The following is a 25,000-nucleotide window of genomic DNA, read 5'->3' on the forward strand; positions in this document are numbered from 1 at the left end:
ATAAATGAATAAATGAATAAATGAATAAATGAATAAATGAATAAATGAATAAATGAATAAATGAATAAATTAATAAATGAATAAATGAATAAGTGAATAAATGAATAAATGAATAAATGAATAAATGAATAAATGAATAAATGAATAAATGAATAAATGAATAAATGAATAAATGAATAAATGAATAAATGAATAAATGAATAAATGAATAAATGAATAAATGAATAAATGAATAAAATAAACAACCAAACTCTAACCACTTCCACCCGTCCACCTCCTCCCTCCGCCTGTGAGTCATCACCACCAACTGCAACCTGCTCATAAAAAATCGCTCTCAGTATATAGGGCGACAAGCTTGCATCACCTACGAATCGACTACTTCAGTTTACCGTCTCGACCCACAGTCAGGAGAAACCTATCAGCTCATCAATCCCGTAAGTCTCATTCATATATATATATATATATATATATATATACATATATATATATATATATATATAGAAATAGAATATATATATATATATATGAAAAATCGTGTATACATATAACTTCACAAAGATATATATATGTATATATATATATATAAAACCATAGATAGAAGCAATTCTAATAATCAAAATATATAAATAACTAAAGTTATAACAGCTTGCATAAGGAAAACAGAAAGAAATTATTACACATATTAAACAATAGAGATATACAAACAAGAATCAAATATGCACACCTATATACACTAAACAATAAGCATTTGAATAGAAAAGGAATTACAATAATTAATAAGTAAAAGAGTGAATAAGAGCCAACATACACAGATGTAAATAAATTCAAAACCCGTAGCATAGGAGGAAAAGTGTTTGAATGGATTAGAACTTGGATCAGTGACAGAGAACAGCAGGTCACCATAAAATGTGTAAAATCCAAATAGGGGAGTGCTTCTAGTTGGGTTCCCAGGACTCGGTTTTGGGTCCCTTATTGTTCATTAAGTATATAAACGACTAGGACAATGGGATTAATAGTGATGTTAGTAAGTTTGCGGACGATAGTAAAATAGGACATCTATTTAGGTCAGGAAAAGACACCGAGATTCTGCAAGAGGATCTTAACAAATTGTTCATATGGTTGGTGAAATGACAAATGAATTTCAATATCTCAAAGTGCAGCGTGTTAAACGTAGGTTTCCGCAACCCAAAAAACAGGTATAGCTTTGATAATTTTTTTTTTTTTTTTTTTAAAGAATACTGAGTGCGAGAGACTTGGAAGATCTAGTGAATCCTGAGTTTAAATCAAGGAAACAGTGCATTAGCGCCAGGAACAAAGCTACGAGAGCATTAGGTTTCACTGATAGGTCGTTACAAATAAAAGTGCAGAGGTAATTATCAAACTCTGCGTGACGTTAGTTAGACCCATCCTTGACTATGCGGCACAGTTTTGGTCTCTGTCCTATAGAATAGATATCAGTTCACTAGAATCAATACAGAAGAGAATGACAAAATTTTTAGATGACCTCTGGATTTTACCTTGCGAGGATAGGTTTAGGGACCTTAACTTACACTCTCTGAATAAATGAGAGAATTTTCTTCCATTAGAAATTATTTTCAAGAAATCCATCATTATTCGGAGATGTCCTAAGAGAATGGAAGCTATCTAACGTTAATCCCGTATTAAAAAAAGGTGACAAAAAGAAACCAGATAACTAAAGGCCTATGAACTTGACTTGAATCGTAGGAAAAATAAAGGGAAATATCATCAGAGATGCAATCTCTGCTGTTTGATAAATGATAGCCAGCATGGATTCAGACGGAAACGTCCCTGCGTGACTTACTCGAATTCTACAACACAGTCATCTCGAATTATGACAAAAGAAACAATATAGATTTGATATATCTAGACTTTGCAAAGGCTTTTGATACCGTCCCTCACGAAAGACTACTAACTAACTTAGCTTCACACGGAATGAGTGGTAGCCTATCAAGTTGGACTAGTAACTTGTTGAACGATCGAAAACGGAGAGTTGTTCTAAATGGCAAAACTTCTAGATGGAAAAATGTTACGAGTGGAGTTCCTCAGGGTTCTGTTTTTGGGTCACTTTTATTCATAGTATACATAAATTGTATAGACCACGGACTGGAATCTATTGTCTCCAAATTTGCTGATGATACAAATCTGTGCGGAAAAGCAAATGATCACTTAAATAAATTAGATATTCAAGAATATTTAGATATATTGCAGCAATGGTCTGCAAAGTGGCTAATGAAATCTAACACAAGTAAATGCAAAGTTATGCACCTACGTAAAAATAACAGTAAGTAGGACTACAAGTTATTTGGAAATTCATTATCAAAAGTGGATGCTGAAAAAGATCTCAGCGTAATTATCAGTAACAATCTCAAATCACCTAAGCAGTGTATTTCAGCCTCTGAGAAAGAAAATGAGCTTCTAGGACTGATTGAGCGATCTTTTGACTTCACAAGTCCATCTCTCATTAACAAGCTATATAGATTGTTAGTTTGTCCATATTTGGAATATGCTGTTTCCATATGGTCACCCAATCTCATTAAAGACATCGACAGATTGGAAAAGTACAACGGCGAGCCACAAAACTGATTCTAAATATTAAAACTAAATCATACGAATATTGACCAAAACATATGAATCTGTTTTCCCTAAAAAGCCTAGACTCAGAGGTAACTTGATACAGGTTTTTAAGATTCTAAAGGGAATTGATAACATCGAAAGTGACAAAATTATCATACTGAATGAGAATCCGACAATAAATAAAGGTCTCAAAGTGTCAGGAAATAGATTTAATTTGGAAGTGGGCAGAAATGACTTCGCCAACCGTGTAATTAAGGAATGGAATAAACTTCCTGAAGCGGCAGTACAATGTAGTTAAGTTCGAAACTTTAAGATACGTTTAAATGAACACTTAAGCAAGGTGGTGTAATGCCTGCTATTTATCTTATATCATTTATTAATTTGTTTGTTATTATTTGTCTGTTTATTATTATTTCTTTGATTATCATTTACTATTATCTATCTGTCAATTTATTACTATTTACTATTTACCTGTTTGTTTATTATCTAACTTTACCTGTTTATTTATTTACTTATCTTATTCATTATTATTTATATTATTATACTATGTGTTTATTCATTAATCTATTTATTTACCTATCATTGTTATCATATATATATATATATATATATATATATATATATATATATATATATATACATATATATATATATTTACATCCGATATAGTAATGGACCAAAAAGTCTTTTGTCGGCATGCTACTCTTTTGTAATTTTTTGTAATCTTTTGTAACTTTATGGATGGGGATGACAGGTGGCAATGGACATGGAACTTCCTAGTGTAGGCCTTATGGTATCTTTTTCATAAAAGTGGCAGTTGCCGACAAGACTGACGAGTTAAACACCATATGAGGACGGAGCCTTTATTTGTACGACCTTTCGCTTATTACAGCTTTTTCAAGTACAAGTTGAGATGCATATGCTTGAGATTACGTTTCTCCGTTTACATCGGAGAAACGTCACGCGACCTGAACACACGAATACGTGAACACCGTAACGACGTCAGGCATGATGTCACCACCAATGCATGTGTGACACATAAAAACAAGGAAAACCATCTTATGGACTGGAAGAATGCAGATCTGCTGATACGAGAACCAGACAAAATCCGCAGGAAGTGTTTAGAAGCAGCGATCATTCAAGGAACGAACACTATTGAACAAAACAGGGGCATGTTTAACATCTCGCCTCACATAATTCCCCTAATACCCATGGCCAGCAAAATTTTTAAATATTTAAACCACCCTTTGTGAACATTTCGCCCACGGACGTTTGGGCCAGCATTCTCAACCTCTCGCAGTGTTCAATCCCCCCTTCTCCTCCTCCTCTCCTCCCCCTCCTTTTCCTCCTCCTCCTCCTCCTCCTCTTTCTTCCCTCCCCTTCTTCTTTTTTCTCCCCGTTCCCTCCTTTCCCCTTATTTAATCTCAAGCATATGCATCTCAACTTGTACTTGAAAAAGCTGTAATAAGCGAAACGTCGTACAAATAAAGGCTCCGTCCTCATATGGTGTTTAACTCGTCAGCCTTATGGTCTCTTGCAGTCTCCTTCATTCTTATATTCTTATGAAAAGTATTAAATACTTACATAATTGAATTCACAGTCAACTTTCTTTTTCTACATTGATCAACATAAATAACTGCATTTATGAGCCAATAGCTGCATACAAATAAACGAGACATTAAGTATATATGACAATATAAAATTCAATACATAATACCAAGCTCTATATAAACATATAATTCTCAGAAATGTAGATATCAGTAATTCCATACCAAAAATATCCCTGTGTATTTTGACAATATATAGGCAAAATGTTTTTTTTTTAACGCATACTATCAAGGACAACACACCTCTTAAGTACAAATCACAGTATTAAGACACAAGAAGCAAAAGATCTTCCCTGCCGAAATGTATCATCAGATACACAACCCCCCGAAGACTCAGTGGCTTTCATTCTAAACCAACACTAAGAAACATAAACAAGTCAAACACCAAGAAAAGTATAATGACAACCCCCCACAATAAAACAAATCAACACATAAAGTAGACAATATGCAATCTCATTAACCATTCTTGTCCCACGAGAGGTAAGACGGCGTACATCTCAAATAGTCCAATGTAGAATAGTTCATGGTCAGTGATGGAAATAATTGAAACAGCAATTAAACGTGTTGTATGATGTTTCCAATAATTTTCTGTATATTGTCAAAAGTAGAGAAAAATGAAAGTGGTGAAACATGGGAAAACAAACATATTAAGCATAAATATATTATAGTTTATAACACCCCTATTTTCATCGTAAAGGGTTGAGGTTGGTCTAGTTTTGTAGCTAAAGAGTGATTCTTACTGTGTTAAAAAGATTAACAGAATAAGATTTAAAAAGACAAGACGAAAGGCAAAATTTTAATATTTTCCTTTAAAAATATTTGTAAATAGAACTAACAAAAATAGAATAATTTGAATTATGCCATCATGTGGTTGAGTGAATTAGTTTTCGAGTGATGTAGCGTAGTTTAAATTTTAATTAATTATAACGCGGTGAAAAAAGAAATAACACATTTTCCTTCAGATAAACATTTGACAAGAAATGAAGAAATAAATAGAATAATTTGGATTATACTATTGCATAGCTAAATAAATTAGATTGTGAATGATGGAGCATAGCTTGAATTTAAATGTCCTAGATCAAACGCTTTAAGTTATTCTCAAACTATTTGATGTGGCGGACCGGCACTTTTTTTTTTCATGTGACACGTACCGGTAATATTTCGTAATAATTTTAATTTATACTGGAAACGATATATATATAATGAATATAATAAAAGTTGATAATATTTTTATCTTCTATTTGTTTTGTAAACAAATAATACAATATCAAAACATATGAATAAAGTAATAGAAAATAACCAGCAGTTTAATACATGGCCTGGACACTGGCCGCGTACCGGTAACTGATGGCTCGCGTACCGATACCGATCCGAAGACCACCAATTTGAGAATACTCAGGAAACAAAATGGAAAAAGCAGTCTAGATGACATGCAGTAGGCATTTTTGCGGAAAAGCATTCTGTGTTTTGTTTCTGAATGGTTTATGGGTGCTGAATTCATATCTGGCGTATGCCAAACTGTAAGGATTATTATTTTTTTCAGAAATCACAAAAAAAAGACCATCTTGTTTATTTATTACTTGTAAGGAACATAAAAAAAAAAAAAATCAACATTCAGTGAAATGGGTATTCCTTTGCAAACAACAGCAACACACACAAAGACGCTCAAACACTCATACATGCTCAAAAATTCAAATAATGTGTAATTACTTGTAAATAATATAAACTGTGACGGCGACGAGTTGAATCGTCGCGAGGCTCGGATAGACACAGTGGGAGGAGATTGAAATAATACTAGGTCATCATAGACCCACTGGAGCAATTTAGGGTAACAAGTAAAATTCACAATGATATGTACTTATACAGAGTTCTGGGCGCCAGTTCTGTCATGATCGAGGACCACTCGGTCGCAATATGGATGAGGTACAAAGTATAGAAAGGAGGAACAAGAAAATAGTATGTATGAACAAATAATATATATATAATTCTTAATGGAGTTAACAAGAGATTTCATAAAAGATTGAAAATTGTCTTGTAACGAGGTGACGGAGGAAGCAGGCTGGAGATCCCCGGAAGGTGGATTCGTCGGGTAAGTAAGACCGGAATCCCGTGGCTCCAAGCGCAGGATAAATCCAATCCCGGTATGGGGCTAGGTTGTGTGAATTCTGGGCAGCAGACGAAGGGGGAGGAGGAGAAAAAGTGGCTCCGACGACTTGGCTCCGGTTCCGTTTTGGGCAGATTTTCTAGAACTAATAGAAGTAATCTAGGTGATGAATACTTACGTCAACTTGTGACTTTACCATGAGGATTGTGCCAGCTTGTGGCGATAATTCCAGCTGGTGGAGGTGATTAATATTCACGTCAGCTTGTAACGTAATACTAAGGGTTGCGCCAGCTTGTGGCGATAGCTCCAGCAGGTGGAAGCGATGAATACTCACGTCAGTTTGTAATGTAATACTAAGGGTTGTGCCGGCTCGAGGCGATAACTCCAGCTGGTGGAGGATATGGTCACTCGTAGACGTCTTTTGAAAGTTTGTCTCTCACTGTCTCCTTTCTGGCTCCAGTCACCCCTAAAGGTTACACCCTGCCCCATGGTTCCTCTTAAAAAAAAAAAAAAAAAAAAGTGGCTAAGACAAAAAATTAACTAACACAAAATCCTGTGCAGTACAACAATAACAAAGGAAAATTGAACATTATTATTATTTGTGAAATGAAAATGGAGGAAGGAATCTGTTAGAAAAAAAGAAAGAAAAAAAGAGTTAAACGATTTCTTAGACCGATACAGTAAGCTTACGGACGAGTAAAAACAAGCGAAGGCCTGAACGAACAGAAAAGTTTCGTTCACAAAGAAAAGGGGAGAAGACACGTTTAGAGGAAAAGCGGTCTCCCAATGGGAACAAACGAAAAATTGTGGAACAAATCATTCTGAATACGAAGGCATGAATAAATACATATAGGTACGTAATCATACACGCGCACACATATATAGGCTCATCAGTAGATCGTCGCTACATAAACCAATCAGTAACTTGGGTGCCACAGCTTCACATTGTCATTCTGTATAATTATTAAGCAAAACTATTAATGTTAAAGTTCCTCAAGTAAGATATGATTCATGCAGGTGTCACTGGACTTCCTGTATTTACAAGATGCTATACATGGGCTAGGCTTGCAGCTGCACCGTGCTGTCTTACATCCAGTGGTGCAGGTACAGGTGATCAACTCCTCACAAGTATCTGGAATGTGGGGCAGTGATGAGAGCTGAGAAATAAGTGAGGTCCCTTCCATCTTCCACCCCATAGTTTCAGGGGGAGGCAGAACTGGGTGTTGAAGGTGTGCCTGTCTCCACACTAAAGCCTGGTAATGAGAGCGCTGAATGTGAAAAGAGAGAGAATCTCTCGTTGGTGGTAATCTTTCTATTGACATGCCTTTGACGAACATGCTGGATCGAACTTCATTAATGTTGTCAGCATTCATTGCACCATACACTTTGCAGAAAAAGACTTCAGCAGCCTGTACTGTGTGGTCAGTAAGAACAGTGTCAGCACCAAGCCCATTCAGCAGACAGTTATGCTGCAAAAACACATCCCAGCATTTCTTCTTAGTATGCCCAGCAATGTATGAGGTTGAGTCACTTCCAGTCAGAGCATGGAAAGCTGGAAGCAGTTGGAGAACTTGCGGTTTCATCTGCAGTTTTTTCACAATGGCATGGACTGGGATATACTTCCTTTTTCTTGCTGTTCCTGCTTTCATCCACAGTTGCTGACATGACATCAAGTGGAAGTTAGCAACCAGCAGCACCAAGATATCGGTGTCTCTTGACGAGACAACAATGCTTGTTGATTTACTTTTAATGCAGTGAAGAACTGCTCTCGTGTCGGCTTCTTCATGTTTAGCTTCTAAACCATCAGTGTCAATGTTTGTATTAGAAGCCTCAACCTGTTCTTCATTGTTAAAACCACCTGCAGCAATTATGGTCTTTTTGGATGGTGCTCTCAAAATCAGCTGTTGTGAAAGAAAGCGAGCAAGATCTGCCTTGTTTTCTTCATGAGCAATGAAATTTTCCCACTTTGCAGCAAGAGGTATGTCTCTGCTCTCGATTGGTCTTCGGATCGGCACCAAGCCCTTCCCACGTCGTTTCTGTGTGCCACTCTTGATTGAGTGTTCATAATAACGGTCGAATAGGACATCAATGCGCTGAAAGTGTGTTCCACTTTGGAAAACACTTTCTACAAAAATGTCTGAAAGGTCTCCAAAAGTTTTTGCTTTCCAATTGCAACGACCAGAGCTTGGCCATCAATGACTAGTATTGCTTCACCTTAAAGGTCTATAGTTTCAAGGCTGTTGGGGCAGGGAATACTGGCAGTCAAGATGTCTGTAAGAATAGCCTTTGAACTTGAGCGAAGATGTCCATTCGTTTCTGTCAAAGAGAGGAAAAACAAACAGTTCGTGTGTCATGATGCTGTTGATGTTGACTGGACGCCCTGCTTCATATGCAGTGATGAGACGCTGAAGAATGTTCCTGTCTGCTTTTACAGTCTTTGCCTTGCCACTTTTTGCATCTGATTGTCTCACTTCATATAGAGTAGCAAATGTTAGGTATTTGTTTTGCTGCAGCCTATCCCAGAAATTCACCCTTCTCTCTTCAGTTAGCAGCAACCTTTCCTCCACAAAAGCATCTAGCTGATCTTGCCCTTTCTGTGCAGCTGTCAGCAGATCATCTTCAATGTCTTGGGTAGCCAAGTCTTTGTTTGCAATGTTCTGCAGTGTCTGTGGCAGTTTATCTGAGAAGAGGCCAAAGCTTTGCAAGACAATGAGCAATACATCTTCATCTCTTGAATCCAGCTTTATTCTGCCTTTTGTTGTTTCATTGTGGACATAATCATCATGACCTGCAAGACCAAAAACAGTTTTTGTGTCGTAGGCAAGTTGAGATCGGAGACTGAAAGACAGAGCCCATCTGCTGAGAGCTGAATTGGTCCTTGTAATACCAATGATACCACCTCCCTTCTTGCCAATACATCCAAGCCATTCCTGACTCTGGTCTGGATCCACTTGGTTGAAGCGTAAAGAGGAGCGCTTGACAACAAAGTTGCCAGCTTCAAACTCTTTCTTAACCTCTTGTGGAAGCTGGTACATTTCCTTAAGGTAAATTGTTCCCCAGCGAGCATAGTTTACATGGTTGTAATACATGAAATATGGCAACATTTGCTGGAAATTAAAAAGATGCAGATCCCAGATTCTATCCCTTTGAGCACGTGTGAACAACAGTGATATTCTGATCAACTGCATGTATCCCCACCAAAACATGAAGTTTGGGTTTGTATTAGCTGCAATGAAAGCTTGCATGACTGATTCAAACTCCTCTGAAGCAAGCAACGAAATGAGTTCTTCAGTAGGTGCCATTCTTCATTTTGAAGAGCATGTCCTTCATATCTGGATTATTGTCTTTCATAAAACTAACTAGCTGAGGAAGAAGAATGCACCACAGGGCTTGGAGAGTGATCTTGTGGGCTCTAATTCAGAGGATTACAAAAGCGAAGCATGCCGACAGGAGACCTTTTGGTTCATATCTAGGTCGGATGAAAAAAAAAATCATAATTATAGTAAATGAATAAATAAAGAATATGATAATGTAAATAACAAATAAAATACATAAATAAATGCATAGGTATAGTTAAATAATAAACAAACAGGTATATAGAAAATGATAAAAAATTGACATATTGTGTTGGTGTAGTGTAGAATTGTATTTTGTTGTTTTGTTATTTATTGTATTACTTATATTATGCTATTATGTATTATTATTAGAAGATTTGGTTGTGATGTATATCGCAGATGCGATGCGCGCCTTTGCTTTGGCGCGAATTGGAGCGTGGCGTTAGTATCTGAGCAGCCTTGTAAGCAGGCACACGCAATTGTGATTGTGTAATTTTGTGTGTATCTAAATATGACATTTAACTCTTAATTTTGCGCACTCATTAGCCACCCCAATACATTAAATGGTGGCAGCTCAAAAACAATCATTGTGCACGTCTCCACAGACTAAAATTAGAGTGCTGCGCGGCCGTTGTGTTCTTTTCTCTCTCCCATTTTCCTTTCCACAGGCTACAGGATTTGTTACTAGTGAGCTGTACAAGTGTTTTCTCATTGTGGTCCAGTGACTTTTTTTTATTTACGTGAGCATAGCACCAAATACCAACAACAGACGTTGTCAGGACCCTTGGGTACATGCCGCTGTGTGATTTAATTTGGACAACGTCTTACCCGGGAATCTTCGTGGCCGGCCTTCTTTGGGACTGATATCGCTGGCTACGTTAGTGGGACGGTCGTCTCAAGTCACTTCGTGACTTGCAGTTAGATTGCTCCGTGGATGAAGACGGATTCGTGATTGCAGTCTCAAAATTCTCGGTCGAAGGCTCCCCGGCCTTATGTATTGCAAGCGTACGCAGACATTGGCTACCTTGTTACCAGTTTTGTATCATTTTTGCATTCGGCATACTTGTATTGTCATTTTTTTTAGATTTTGTGAATATATTGTGAATAAAAAAAAAAAAAAATCTATCCGGTCGTGCCTTGGGCGGCCATTTGTATGACGTCACTCTTTGTTTACCTTCTCAAATGTTATCTCACAGTGAGTCTTGTGCACATTTACGTACGTATTAGTGCATTATACATTTTTTTACGTAATTTTGCTAATTACGGTGTTCCTATAATTTTTTCTTCATTATTGATATATGTATTGCATTGTTTCTGTGTTTCAATGCTTCTGTTTGTGTGAATTATATCATTTTCTTACGTTCGTGTCCCATGTCCATGTGATTTCTCTATATAATTTTTTTTACATTATTTCATGCTTGTGCTAGTGTGTTGTATTTGCATTAATCATTGCTTGATGTCAGTGTTTTCATATGCTCTTACGAAGTGGGTTACGGTTGCCAGCTCCTATCATGTCTAAGTCAGAAAGGCCTTCGTTTATCAGTCCACTAAATTAATCTGAGACATTGGCTCACAAGTTGACGTTGCTCCATCAGGACCCGTCAATCATTAAATTCTCTGGTCAAGATCTCATTATAGGGCGGCTGATTTTATCCGCCAATGTGAGAACGCCATTGTCCAGTCCAATGTTTTGACGGGGCCTGAAAAGATCTCCTTTGTGAGGTCCCAGATTGTGCCAAATTCTCTGGCATCGGAGTTACTTTTGGCGTCGTGTTTAGATCCTAAATCTCTGGACTATAATTATGACACCTTTAGGTCTAACTTCCTTAAACTTTTTTCAGATACCCCTGGTGGTGGTGCGTTCCATTGGTGCTTCAAACTGGCTGATACTCTCGTATCCCGACTGGGCACTCTTGATTATAGACGGGCGCAAGCTCAGGCCAGTATCCTTGCTGTTGACGCTTTCGAGTCACTTTCACATTCCGATTGGGTAGATAATGGCAATATCACTTTAGATAGATTTCGTCTTATCATTGAATTTCTCTTGTATATCCTTTTTTTGGTGCCTTTTGAGAGAAGAGCTGCATCTTCTCTCATGTATAAGCCTGATGAGACTCTCTTGTCTTTTGCGTCACAGCTTTCCCGTAAACTAGGGGAAGTACCGTCTAGTTCCTTGTGTATTAGCAATGCTCATCAACATGGTCATGTCCCTTGTTCTCCTCAGTCCTCTCAGTCTACAGTTCCTACTCATAGTTCCCCTCAATCTACAGTTACCCCCCTTCCCTGTTATGTACCTTTTGTAACAGGTCTGGTCATTCGAGCGACTTTTGTTACCGCCGTAGGCGCCAGGTACACAAGTCAAGACTGTCCCCTGTTCGCAGGAGTGTACCTACTGTTTCTTCTAATCTGTCGCATGACCTTTCCAGAGTAGAACCTCCATGTGCCTGTCCCAACTTTTAAGCGCTCTACCCCTGTTGCTCATTGTGCTGCTGTTGTTGTAGGAGAGCATCTTATTGAACCTTCAAGTTCTGTTCGAGTTCCGGTGCGCGTCTCGTATTCGTCGGCTTGCCCTAGAAGGAACTCTCTCCACTATTCGTGAGGATCATGTTACCACAGCGATGGTAACCAATGTCACGGGTGCTCCTATTCCTCTCTCTCCTGGCAGTCACTTAGGCTCCTTTGAGGTGGTACACGTTGCTGCTTTCCAGGATTTGCCTATTATAGCAGCTTTTGTATTACAGCCACCTTCAACACGTGACCCTGCTCAATTAGCTTCTGAGCTTGCCACATTTGTAGGCGAGATTGATTTTCCTGAAGAGACGCCTCGTCTCCTTGACCTGCTAGTTATCCACCGTCAGGCTTTGGCTTTACCAGGTGATCCGTTAGGTGTTACGGACTGTGTGGTTCATAGAATTGATCTTCAGCCAGGCACTCGTCCTGTTTACGTCCCCTCTTACAGGCTACCTCACTCTCGTCGGCTTATAGCCCAGTCCTTGGTTGACGATTTATGTAATGAAGGTGTTGTACAGGAGTCCCACTCAGAGTGGAACTCGCCTCTTCTCCTGGTGCCTAAGAAAGATGGATCTTTTCGTCCTGTTGTTGATTACAGGAAAGTCAATGAGGTCACTCTTCCAGATCATTATCCTCTGCCTATCTTAAGCGAGCTTCTTCAGTCCATTGGCACTGGTAATACGGTGTTCACCACCTTAGATTTAAAAGCAGGTTTTTGGCAGATACCCTTGGAGGAGAAGTCTCGTAAGATCACGGCCTTCTCGACTCCCAGTGGGCACTATGAATGGCTTCGTTGCCCCATGGGTTTGTGGAATGCTCCTTTGACTTACCAGCGTTTAGTTAACTCCATTTTTCATGGCTCAATTGGGAATGGACTTTTTGTTTACCTGGATGGTTTGATTCTAGTTTCCAAAGATGTGGAAAGCCACTTTTCTAAGTTGTCCATGGTCTTGCAACGTTTTGCTGAAGCTGGGTTGAAACTCAACTTACCCAAGTGTTCCTTTTTCAAGGCTAGTATCCAGTTCCTAGGTCATGTTGTAGACAAGCATGGTATCCATACCACAGGTGAAAAGATCAAGGCAGTCAAAGACTTCCCTATACCGAAGTCGGTTGAAAATGTACGTTCCTTCCTTGGACTTGCAGGATACTATCGTACATTCATTAAAGACTTTGTTTCAATTGCTTCCCCTCTCACTCGCCTTCTCAAGAAGGACTCTTCCTTCCAGTGGTGTGATGTCCATCAGACAAGTTTTGATTCCTTGAAGCTTGCTCTTACTGAAGCACCTGTGTTGGCTTTCCCTGATTATAGTATCCCCTTTACTATTTGTACAGATGCTTCTGGTACAGGTATTGGAGCTGTACTCATGCAACAAGTAGATGGGCCCTGTTGTTTTATTATGATGACCTTGTTTGCATCACCCTTGTTATAGCCTTTAATCCACTTGAACACTTCTATTAGATCACCCCGCACTCTGCGTCTTTCCAGAGAGTGTAAGTTAAGGTGCCTAAGCCTCTCTTCGTAAGGCAAATTTCCGAGTCCATGTATCATTTTGGTCATTCTTCTCTGTACTGATTCTAGTGAATTTATGTCCATTCTGTAGGACGGAGACCAAAACTGTACCGCATAGTCAAGGATGGGTCTAACTATCGCTAGATAGAGTTTAATAATTACCTCTGCACTTCTATTCGTTACCGTCCTAGCAATGAAACCTAATGCACTGTTAGCTTTATTTCTGGCGCTAAATCACTGCTTCCTGGTTTTAAGGTCCGGACTCACCAGAACTCCCAAGTCCTTCTCGCATTCAGATTTGTCTAAAAACGTGTTATCTAAGATGTATCTATTTTCGGGGTTGTATAGCCCTACGTTTAACACGCTGCACTTAGAGATACTGAAGTTCATTTGCCATTTCACCGACCATGTTAACAATTTATTAAGATCATCCTGTAGAATCTCTGCGTCGTCTCCTGACCTAATTAGGCGTCCTATTTTAGTGTCGTCCACAAACTTACTAACATCACTATTTATCCCATCGTCTAAGTCGTTTATGTACGTAATGAACAATAAGGGACCCAAAACCGAGCCCTGGGGGACCCCGCTAGTAACCTTGCACCACCGAGATTTTACTCCATTTATGGTGACCCGCTGTTTTCTGTTACTAATCCAAGCTCTAATCCATTTCAACACTTTTCCTCCTATGCCATATGTCTAGAGACTCCGTACAATTCTTTTGTTTTACAAAATCCCAACATATGTAATAGATCAATCACATCTTCACTTGCTCTATGTCAATACGATGAAGTATATTTGGAGCTAGAATTAATTACTTAAAAAAAAAAAAACATAATCACCGGCAAATGTAACCAATAATAGAAGGGCGAGGGAACTTGTACCACGCCCATTGGCGACGAGGCACAGAATCACACTAAGCAAAACTCACCTTAGCGTCTATCTTTTATTTATGCGTTTGTATTATAAGTCATAAAAATTATCGTTTTATCGTCAAGATCACAAGATTGTTGAAAATCACTGTCGGGCTGTTTTATTTGTTAGAATTTGTTGGGATAACTGACTCCTGGACAACTAGTTCTCAAAGCATTACTATGCATTACTTATCTTCTGGGGTGATCGACTCGTCCACGAGCTAGATGAGAATAAATATATATATATATATATATATATATAATATATATGGATATTGATATATATATATATATATATATATATATATATGTGTGTGTGTGTGTGTGTGTGTGTGTGTGTGTGTGTGTGTGTGTGTGTGTGTGTGTGTGTGTGTGTGTGTGTGTGTGTGTGTGTGTGTGTGTGTGTGTGTGTGTGTGTGTGTGTGTGTGTGTGTGTGTGTGTGTATGTATATATATATATATATATATATATATATATATATATATATATATATATATATATATTAATGAATTTAGGTAGCAGGTTCTCTTCAGTGCATTTCTTATTAAGTACCACAGCAAATTGGGCGTTAGTTATCTTCTTATTGAGAGTTTCTGTTCTTCTAATAACTTTACTCTCTGAACAAGGGAGAGGTTATACAATACTTCCAAACGAGTCCATAATTGGGTAATAAAACTAACACTTTACGACGTTTTGCCTGCGCATTTGGCATCTTCTGGTAATTTATTGAGACAAGCTACATACTAATATGTTAAAAAGATAGATACATTGGGAAAGATCTAGGGACTATGACAGTTCATCCTTGCCAGACATATACTCGTGACCCATACAACTCTAGGGTCCCGCACATATTTTGTTGTATGTTAATAATTGGCATATAATTTCTGATCATCACTGCCTCCATGCGTTTTAGTTTTGTTTTATTATTATTCCTGGTAATTATCATTGTGTTCTTGTTTAGGTGTTCTGTTGATATGTTGCTCTTGTGAGATTTTGTCATGTGTGATTTTATTGCCCCGTTCTGCATGTGGTACGTGAGTCTTTGTGAAAGAGGGTTATGTACCCGACATACTCATCTGTAGAAAGTGTACCGTCTTTGTTAAAATTACAAGTATATTTCTACGCAACATTGCTCTGTTTTAACTCATTCTTTTGTGCTGCCAAAATATTCTTCATGACTAGGGATGATGTTCTTGGGTTCCTGTAATAAATGATCAAATTAAGCTTACCCCCTTCAATTGTAGGTTTACAATTATTCTTTTTTATTATTTCTTTCAGAACCTTTTCACCTTTTTTATAAGCTGAAGACATTGTGTTTTGGTAGTAAAGGTTAATATTATTGAATTTACTACTTTCATCTAGAACGGTGGTGTTGGCTAAATCCATTTTAGTTTTTGCTTAGCTTGTCTGAATAAATTACCAAAAGATGCCTAATGCAAAGATGAAACGTCGTAAAATGTTAGTTTTACTACCCAATCATGGACTTCTTTGGAAGTATTGTATACCCTCCCCTCCTTCAGAGAGAAAAGTTATTAGAAGAATAGAAAGTCTCAATAAGAAGATAACTAACGCCCAATTTGATGTGTTATTTAATAAGAATATATATATATATATATATATGTATAATATATATATATATTTGATATATACTGTATATATATATATATTCATATATATATATATATATATATATATATATATATGTATGTATGTATGTATGTATGTATGTATGTATGTATGTATGTATGTATGTATGTATGTATGCATGTATGTATATATACAGAGATGACCCGTCATCCATGAAGGCTAAGATGAGAGGGAGGAAAAGGTGGTGGATTGGGTGCTTGCCTTTTGACCTAGATATTTGTATATGTATATGTTTATGTATATGTATATGTATATGTGTATGTGTATGTATATGTATATGTATATGTATATGTATATGTATATGTATATGTATATGTATATGTATATGTATATGTATATGTATATGTATATGTATATGTATATGTATATGTATATTTATATGTATATGTATATATATATAAATGAGAGGCGCACATTCCTCGACGGGACGCGCATACGAGTATTGATATATGTTTGTTCTAGATGCAGACTCAAAGCGCTTGGATACCGTAGGTTGTTGTTCACGAACAGAGAAGTTAGGGTTTTTATAATAGACGAGAAGACGGATTTTGCTGTCCGCACTTGTAGGGTGGCAATTTGTATGGATATTTTTAATTACCTTTTTTTAATGTAGTTAGGAGAGTATGATGCATGGTTTGATTGGTCTGTATCTAACATCTTGTTTGTAATGCTATCTAAGTCTGTGTTGGATTATCCGTTGTTTGTGAGCATTTGTCTCAGGTGCTTTAGATTACTGTGCAGAGCATCCCACGAGGAGCATACCGATATAGCTATCTTTACGTAGGCTCCAATAACACTTTTCTTATAGCTATCTGTCCACTCCCCATTGCCGCCTATTCATTAATCCCTGGTACTGGGTTGTCGGTACACACTGGTTACATAGCTGCCCAATGTAGAGTCTACCAGTACATCCAGGAAGGGGAGTAGATCTCTGTTATTTATTTATACGGCAAATGACAGGCCAGAGATCTCCTAACGGCGGCACCGCAGAGTCTATAGTAGATTTCCACAATGGTGTCATTTTACCTTCCTGGGAAACCAATTTCTCTACAGCGGACATGAAGGCTTCAGCGAAGAGTAGTTCTCATCGCGGAAATTTAAGTGAAAATATTTTGGGCATTTAATGATGCATTGAAACCATTAGTTCTATTCACTCAAAATACGAGTATCTACAAATTCTTCGGATGAGCGGAGAAAGTAAATTCTAGGGATGTATGGGGATATGATAGTATGAGGCTTTTTGGCGACACGATAAGAAGGGGTAGGAATTTAGGAGATAATTGGTCTAAATGGGCCAAAAAGGCTTCATGACTAAAAGATTGTCTTAATAATTTGGGGAGAGATGACAAAAACACCAGTTATCTAGAAGACGGGAACTTGGTTAAACTCCATAGACTGGAGTTAGCTTCGTGGCCCGTTGAGCTTCACGCTAACCGTGGTCTCTGGTTCGACATCCAACGACTGACCTTGTCATCTTGTCAAATTGGATTCTCTACTGTAAATAAATTGAGGCAATTGATTATCGTTACAGACCGTGGAGACTGGCACCTGCGTGTGAGTGAAGCAAAACACTGCCTTGACGTATGCCCCCATTTGATGAATTGATGATGTTTCAGGTTCCACCGTCGAGTATCCACCGGAAGGACTTTGACTTGGAGACGATCACCTTCAGAGCACCCTCGTGATGAACGGACACAAGATTCGAATCCTACGTGATTCTGAAACGAAGGAGGATGTTTTGAAGGACGTCATATCCCAAACAAAGGTACTCGAACATCAATGCCTCAAGGTGTTTTCCCATAACGTCTTTAAACAGTGAAGTATTGTTGACTTAATGATACTTATCAATCAGCGTTTGCATGGTGAATATCTTGGCTTACTACGCATGATCAGTTATAGACACCTAATCTATTGTGAATCTGAGTGATAACACCAGGAAAAGCGTATGTACTGTGCTGGTGTAACAAGATTATTGATAGATGCATAATAAAGTTGAAAGATTCATGTTAAAATGCAAACAAATTTAGGGGCAAAAGTGATCCAAAAGTAGATTGGAGGATGGAGTGAAAACATTGAGAAGAGGTCGACACTACGCCCAGAGCTGCTTTGTCGGTTCGTTCGCTCTCGGAATGCCAATGATACCTATCAAAAGGACACAGATTTGAGGTGGAGAAACATTCGGATGATCCAAGGATCGGTTTCGTGGATTAGTGGGGGTTGGGAATAAAATGTGTATAGAACTTCTAGGGCATTTAGTGAGTAATAGATGATTCTGTAGAATGAAGGGTAAGTTTAGAATAAGGCGTAAAGAATTGGGGAGCTAAAGGCTGAAAAGAAGAAGAGGGGATGAGATTTTGTCTCTCTATCTGCATGATCCATCCCGAGGTTACACTGTAAGCCATCTTTGCATATGATAATGATAGGGAGATGAGAAAACAAATGGGAAAGAGGCTCTCAACGGATAATGTCAGATGAGATTTGCTTCTTCGACAGTGTAGTCAAGGCAAAGCAGGGTAGGGGCGTACAAGGTTTAGCAACCAGGGGAATTCTACATGCAACAGGAGGGGAAAGTCGATGAAGTGATTTTTGAACGACGCAGTTATTGAATATGATGATGCGTGCGCCATCTATTCAGTAATTTGCCGTTTGCTATTGAGGATGATTCACACAATGTCCAACTGACAAATGAAGGTTTTACTCATTTTTTACAAAACAAGGTTCATGCAATAAACACAAGCTACATACCCGAGAACCGGTATCTCTCTAAAATATGGTGTTATGGATGGCTTCTGAGCAACATAATATCGGGGATATTCTGGTGAACATTCTGAGGTTTGTGAATTGGTATGTCTGCTTTGCTCAGCTAATCAACATCTACAAGACTGTTTTTTTATTTTCATATGAGCTGTATTCCTTTCTTTTTGAAACGCAAGACGTTACTAGTTCTTTTATGGGCGAAGGTACATTGGCAGGTGGCCGAGTTACTTGTTAGTCATTGCTAATTAATAGAAATGATACAGGAAATGTCGTTGGTAGTGCCACTATGACAGTCGTAATACGTCAGTTTTCATTGGTAGATGTATAAGGTTTAAAAGTTAACCTATTTAGTAGAACATGAAACTGTGAAATACTGAATATTCCTAAGAGTAGTTTCATTCAAATGTACTGTTGATGACATTTATCATTGGATAAGGAGGAAGATTCCATCATGGTTCTCGAACTGGACGACATAGTTCGCAAAGTGGAGCGCTGGAGACGTCTTCTTCCTCGAGTGGATCTTTTCTACGGTAAATAGATTGAGCCTCAATTTCTTTTGCAAAACCTTATTCATCGACTCTTGACAAGTTCAGCGAATATTTAGGAAAGTAAGTTCATCGACGTATTGATATAGTCTGTGCGCTCCAAGGAGTCCGTTCAGGGGTTTGGTATACATCGTGATTTACTACTAGCCATTCTAAAAAATCAGTCTTGGTATATGTCTCTCTCTCTTATTCCCTATCTATGTGCTATTTGATATGTATATATATATATATATATATATATATATGTGTATATATATATACATGTATATACATATATATACATATATATATATATATATATATATATATATGTATATGTATATATATGTATATATATATACATATATATATATATATATATATATATGTATATATGTATTGTGATGGCCCACCATCCTCCATGTATTTAAAATGTCTGTATATGTATAATACTCTGTACTTGTTGGATAATTATGTATGTACTGTAAATTGCTTGTATACGTGTGGTCGTTTCTACTCATTACTCTTCCGACAGACTTAAACTAGTTCTGTCCGGCTCATCCTTCCCCTTCCTCCCGTCCTCGCCAACACTATATATAATGCATTCTGCCGCCTCCTTAGCGGACAATTTTCGTTGGCTATCGAGGCGTAACTTCCCTCCCCATCGCTTTCGCTCTAATTCCGTTATGTACCCACGTAACTGTAATCTCATGACTTGGTTGCGGTTTAGGTTGAGGAATTTAATCTATTGATTAATTTTGTTGTTGTAAAGTTATTATATTTGTTTTGTTGACTTTTTGTTATAAATTAAATTAGTTATTTATGTTAACTTCCATTTGGATTTGCCTTAACCACATCAAGGCCACAAAGTACGAACCAATCCTAGACATATTTCCTTATATCCTTGCGGAAGGCATAACAATATATATATATATATATATATATATATATATATATATATATATATATGTATATATATATATATATACTGAATGGTTCCCATTGATCAATTAATATATTTTTTCAACCACAAATCACTTTTAATTCCATGCCATCGCAGTCGAGACTGAGAGTCGCTCGATGGAGGCATCCGTTGGAAATTGAAACGTGGACGAGCCGAGGATTCAAACCCAGATAACCCGTAACAAAGTTACAGTGACGTAGCCCAATACGCTATCAAGATAGCGTATTGGGCTACGTCATTGTAACTTTGTTACGGGTTAGCTGGGTTCGAATCCTCGGCTCGCCCACGTTTCAATTTCCAACGGATGCCTCCATCAAGCGACTCTCTATCTCGACTGCGATGGTATGGAATTAAAAGTGATTTGTGGTTAAAAAAAATATATATATATATATATATATATATATATATATATACATACATGTATCTATATATATATATATAGATATATATATATAGATATATATATATATATAGATATAGATATAGATATAGTAAAGGACGCTGTATAACACAGTGAATATAACTTTTTAGAATTATGATAATGACCTGAACAAATTGTATAATATGTGGCAGCGCCTTTTCCCAATATTACCACGCCGAAACGTCATAGGTGAGACAGGGTGGGTAATCGTTGTTATAATCTTAAAAAATGATACTTATCATACTGTACTGCTTCCTTTACTATATAAAGAATATAGAAAAATAAAATATCACATAGATGGGAAATGAAAGAGAGGCATGTGCTAAGCATGATTTTTCAGAATGGCTGGTAGTAAATCACGACGTATGTCACGAATCCAGAAAAAAATGCAACCGGTAAAAATGCCACAGGTAATAAAGTCACAGAAAAATTGTCACAGGTAGGAATGCCACAAGTAAAAGAGTCACAGATTTTTTTTTTTTTTTTTTTTTATGGACAGGTTAATCTTGATTTTTTTTTTAATTCTCAGCAAAGGAAGATGCACAACTGATGTTCCTTTCTACAACCTGTCTACGTGCAATATATAACCTCGTTCTTCTCTATAGAATGGAAGTCTCCTTTGGGGATAGCGTGGTTAAGATATTTAGAGGCTAAGCGCTGTTGTGGATGAACACTTGGGTTCAGTGAAAAAAACACACATTAAAAATCAGTTTTCTGCCATGGAAATCATTCAAAGTAATAAGACGTTGACGAAGGTATGAGATTCCTCGAAACTGTCGTTCCACAAGATCCACCTGAATCAGAGGAGCTGCTCATGTACTTCGATCGTATTTACGAGTATGTTGGTGACTCCTTTCGCATGATTCAGCAACAAGTTCCAATATCCAGTGATGCCCAGATGCCTCTGAGAATAGGTCGCATTCCACCTATGTCCCCCCCCCACCTATAAAATGTGCATGACGTCACTGTACACAACAATGGCCCGTACCAACATCTGCGATAGATGGAATAATAAATTCTTCAACCTTCACTCTGGCGCGTCATTGATTGATTCCAACGTGATGAAGCGACAGTGAGCACCCTTATCCGGCAGGATGCTGTTGGCAACCCCCTCAAAGAGGAGTTCGTCGACGCTATGTACGGCGACAGGAACGCCTACACAAATTATGTGTTTCTCAGTGAAAGAACAAGGAGACTGTGGCGGAGTTTCTTCATGGCGTCGGCTGGAATATTCGCCTGAACCAGCAGCAATAAAACACGTAATACAAATGTGACTTTCTAACGGCCAAAATAAAACAAATGTGACTTGTTTTTGTGATTTTTTTTCCTATCCAAAAATATGATTTTTTTTCCGTGACGTTTTAGGGGCCACCATAAACCAAATGTGACTTTTTTCCCTCTCTCTCTCTCTGTGATTTTTTCACTATCCAAAATTGTGAATTTTTCCGTGACTTTTTTACCGGCCACCATAAACCAAATGTGACTTTTTTTTCCTATCCAAAAATGTAACTTTTTTTTCCCTACCCAAAATTGTGACTTTTATCCGTGACGTTTTTTTTTTACCAGTGGTATTATTTCCGGTCCTCGTATACCACAACCTAAAGAAACTCCTTGGATTATAGACTATAGCAAGTGTTAATATAAAAGACATTTTCACTCACTGTATACTTGAAAAAAGAATTTCATGTTTTTATCTAGGTACAATGACTGCACGCCACCAAGTGTCAAGAAACACTTGAATTTCAATTGCGCGATTTATGTTAGTGTAGAAAATTAATAGGTGTTCACCTGATTCTGTTTTCTTTCTATCCATATAATGAATATTTATGTATGTTAAATAGCAATAATCTACTTAATGTTTATGTTAAATCGATTTTGATACCAGACTGCGTTTAGTGCCTAAACACATAGTCTGATATATGATACATAATTGACTAAACTTTAAGCAATTAAATGTCATACATCGATGATCCCGTAAGATTAGGATACTCATATAAATCTCTCTACTTCAGCGGTGAAATGCAACCCAGAACGTGTCATAATAGACACACTTGTGAGCCTTGGATGTGGATTCGACTGCGCCTCAAAGGTTTGTATCCCTCTCTAATTCTGTACGATAGCATTCCATCTAAAGTATGTATTCAATTTGTCCCCATAGGTTCTGCCATCTACGAGTATGTTTCAGTCCTTTTTGCTAAGACTGGCTGCACCAAACGATATTTTTTATACAACAGTCAATTTTGGAAGGAAAATAACCTCCTTCGTTCCAAATGCTATACAACAACCAAATGTGACAGTCTGTCACCAATCTGTCCGTCTTCTTTTCGTGCTTTTACTTTCATTTCGAGCTTTTACTTTCGTTTCGTGCTTTTACTTTCGATTAGTAAGTCTTTCACTTTCTAATTCCATTGTCTTTGTTACGTATGATTAGTTACTCGCAATTTTAGTCGGTAGGCCCCATGCTTCCAAAGAGATAACTTGTTCGAGTTATAGACTTAGAATTTGTATATTGCACAGTCACTTCACTATATTTTCTGTATAAGGGTACTCAAATGTTTAAAGATTTTCTTTTCTTTCTTGAATACCGGCTACACTTTCTCTAAGGTACACCAAGGGACTTCCTTCGAGAACACTCAATTTAGGTCCTATGTCAGTTCTACAGTGACGTAATGATTTCTTTAGTCCAATGATCTTTAACTCTATATTTAAGAACCTTCCCTAAGGGCGTGATCTTACAATCGTATACCAGTTAATTTCTCTCCTCCTTCACCCTTTCTCCAATCAGATTCGTTGTTACAAGTCCTCATGTAATATTGTTTATGTAAGTAATATCGAATCACTGCACACCCACTTAGGTTGCATCAGCAAAATACGTCATACAGTAATGAAATCAGATCTCCAGGCAATTGTTTATAAACACAACGCTGAGAGCAAAGTTATACAATTCCTCGCCTTCTCGCCTTCGGTTGTGTTTATAAACTTCGTAACCCATAAAATGCAACCCTCGCCTTCGAACTGTTGTTCACCAAACAGCCGACCCAATAAAAATAAACCCCTTACTATGTACCCGTCTTTCTAACTCACTTGTCTACCTATATCTACGAGCCTCCTCCAGCAAAACACAAAGGCTCACATTGTTAACAGTGACTAAGAATACTTAAGAACCTTTATCTCCTGTTCCTGCCCCCTGTCAATGTCGCCTTCTCCCTCGACGCGTTTCAGACCATTTTTCCATGGGATAATTCTTTAATTTTGGGTACCACCTAACCTTCTTGATTATCGCTGCAGTATCCTTTCTATAGGAATGTGATGAAACATTTATTAATTTTTTCGATTTTTCTCCTGTTTTGAAAGACAAAAACTTCTGACGTGAACATAAATGCCTGTTACTCCTGTTAGGAGCTTTCCAATGTGAATCCCTGTGTTTCGATTTCAGAGTGAGATAAGATGTGTCTTGGATGCTGGCGCAAAGAGCTCTCGTGTTGTCTTTGCCAACCCGGTTAAGCGGACCTCACATCTTCATTATGCAGCGAAGACTGGTGTTGAGCTCCTCACATTCGACAATGTAGATGAACTATACAAGATTAAAGAGACCTATCCTAGTGCTAAGTAATTCTTCATATTGATTCTAATTATCATGAGACATTCGTCTAGGGCAGACCTAGGTCAAGGGTGGGCAACATTTCTAAGTGTGGGTGCCAAAATCAGCCAAATCATTGTTACAAAAGTCTCTCGTATGCCAACTTAGTAGAATTATAGGCCTACATACGAGTATGTGCCCCCTTCCCTCACCTCATAGGTCCCCAGTCCCACTGCCCAGTTATATTATAAAGGTGAACTCTGGGTTTCGCGCGCCTGAAAAAAGTTGTTAGTGTGCCAAGTTTGCTCGCGTGCCAAGCGTTGCCCACCCCGGGTCTATGGGATAAAAAAAATCCGACATAGGAATAAAATACAACACGAAATGATGCGAAAAGTAATGTTCATAACACACTCGTACAAGCACTTGAACACCAAGAAACCAATGACGAGTCATGTTTTCTTTGTGGATATATTAAGATATTCTAAGTAGAATTTGAACAATTGCTTACCAATAGTATATAGATCTGAATATAC

At 37.7% G+C, this 25,000-nt stretch overlaps 3 protein-coding genes across 3 annotated transcripts in view; 2 read left to right on the forward strand and 1 right to left on the reverse strand.

The window, feature by feature from the left end:
- LOC143020491 (ornithine decarboxylase-like) overlaps positions 1-6,795 on the reverse strand; it is a 24,223-nt gene extending 17,428 nt beyond the window's left edge. The window contains exon 1 of the mRNA XM_076176916.1: positions 6,641-6,795. Within this exon, the coding sequence (XP_076033031.1) occupies positions 6,641-6,795 (155 nt within the window). The remainder of the gene's footprint in view (positions 1-6,640) is intronic.
- Positions 6,796-19,417: 12,622 nt separating this feature from the next.
- Positions 19,418-23,056, forward strand: LOC143020567 (ornithine decarboxylase-like). Its single transcript, XM_076177001.1, has 2 exons — positions 19,418-19,508; positions 22,900-23,056. Exons 1-2 carry the CDS (start codon positions 19,430-19,432, stop codon positions 22,992-22,994), a joined length of 174 nt encoding a protein of 57 aa, XP_076033116.1. The 5' UTR covers positions 19,418-19,429; the 3' UTR covers positions 22,995-23,056.
- A 715-nt stretch (positions 23,057-23,771) lies between these two features.
- LOC143020492 (antizyme inhibitor 2-like) overlaps positions 23,772-25,000 on the forward strand; it is a 2,543-nt gene continuing 1,314 nt past the window's right edge. Inside the window, exons 1-2 of the mRNA XM_076176917.1 lie at positions 23,772-23,852; positions 24,324-24,496. Coding sequence (XP_076033032.1) covers positions 23,772-23,852; positions 24,324-24,496 — 254 coding nt within the window. The remainder of the gene's footprint in view (positions 23,853-24,323; positions 24,497-25,000) is intronic.

This window comes from Oratosquilla oratoria, chromosome 40 (genome assembly GCF_046742065.1).
Source record: "Oratosquilla oratoria isolate Oo_2021 chromosome 40, ASM4674206v1, whole genome shotgun sequence".
NCBI lineage: Eukaryota > Metazoa > Arthropoda > Malacostraca > Stomatopoda > Squillidae > Oratosquilla > Oratosquilla oratoria.

Bases quoted from the DNA above. Each gene is read 5' to 3' on its own strand.
- LOC143020567 (XM_076177001.1), top strand. From the start codon at position 19,430: ATGGTTCTCGAACTGGACGACATAGTTCGCAAAGTGGAGCGCTGGAGA. The intron at 19,509-22,899 runs GTAAATAGATTG...TCTCTACTTCAG, and splicing joins TCGAGTGGATCTTTTCTACG to CGGTGAAATGCAACCCAGAA.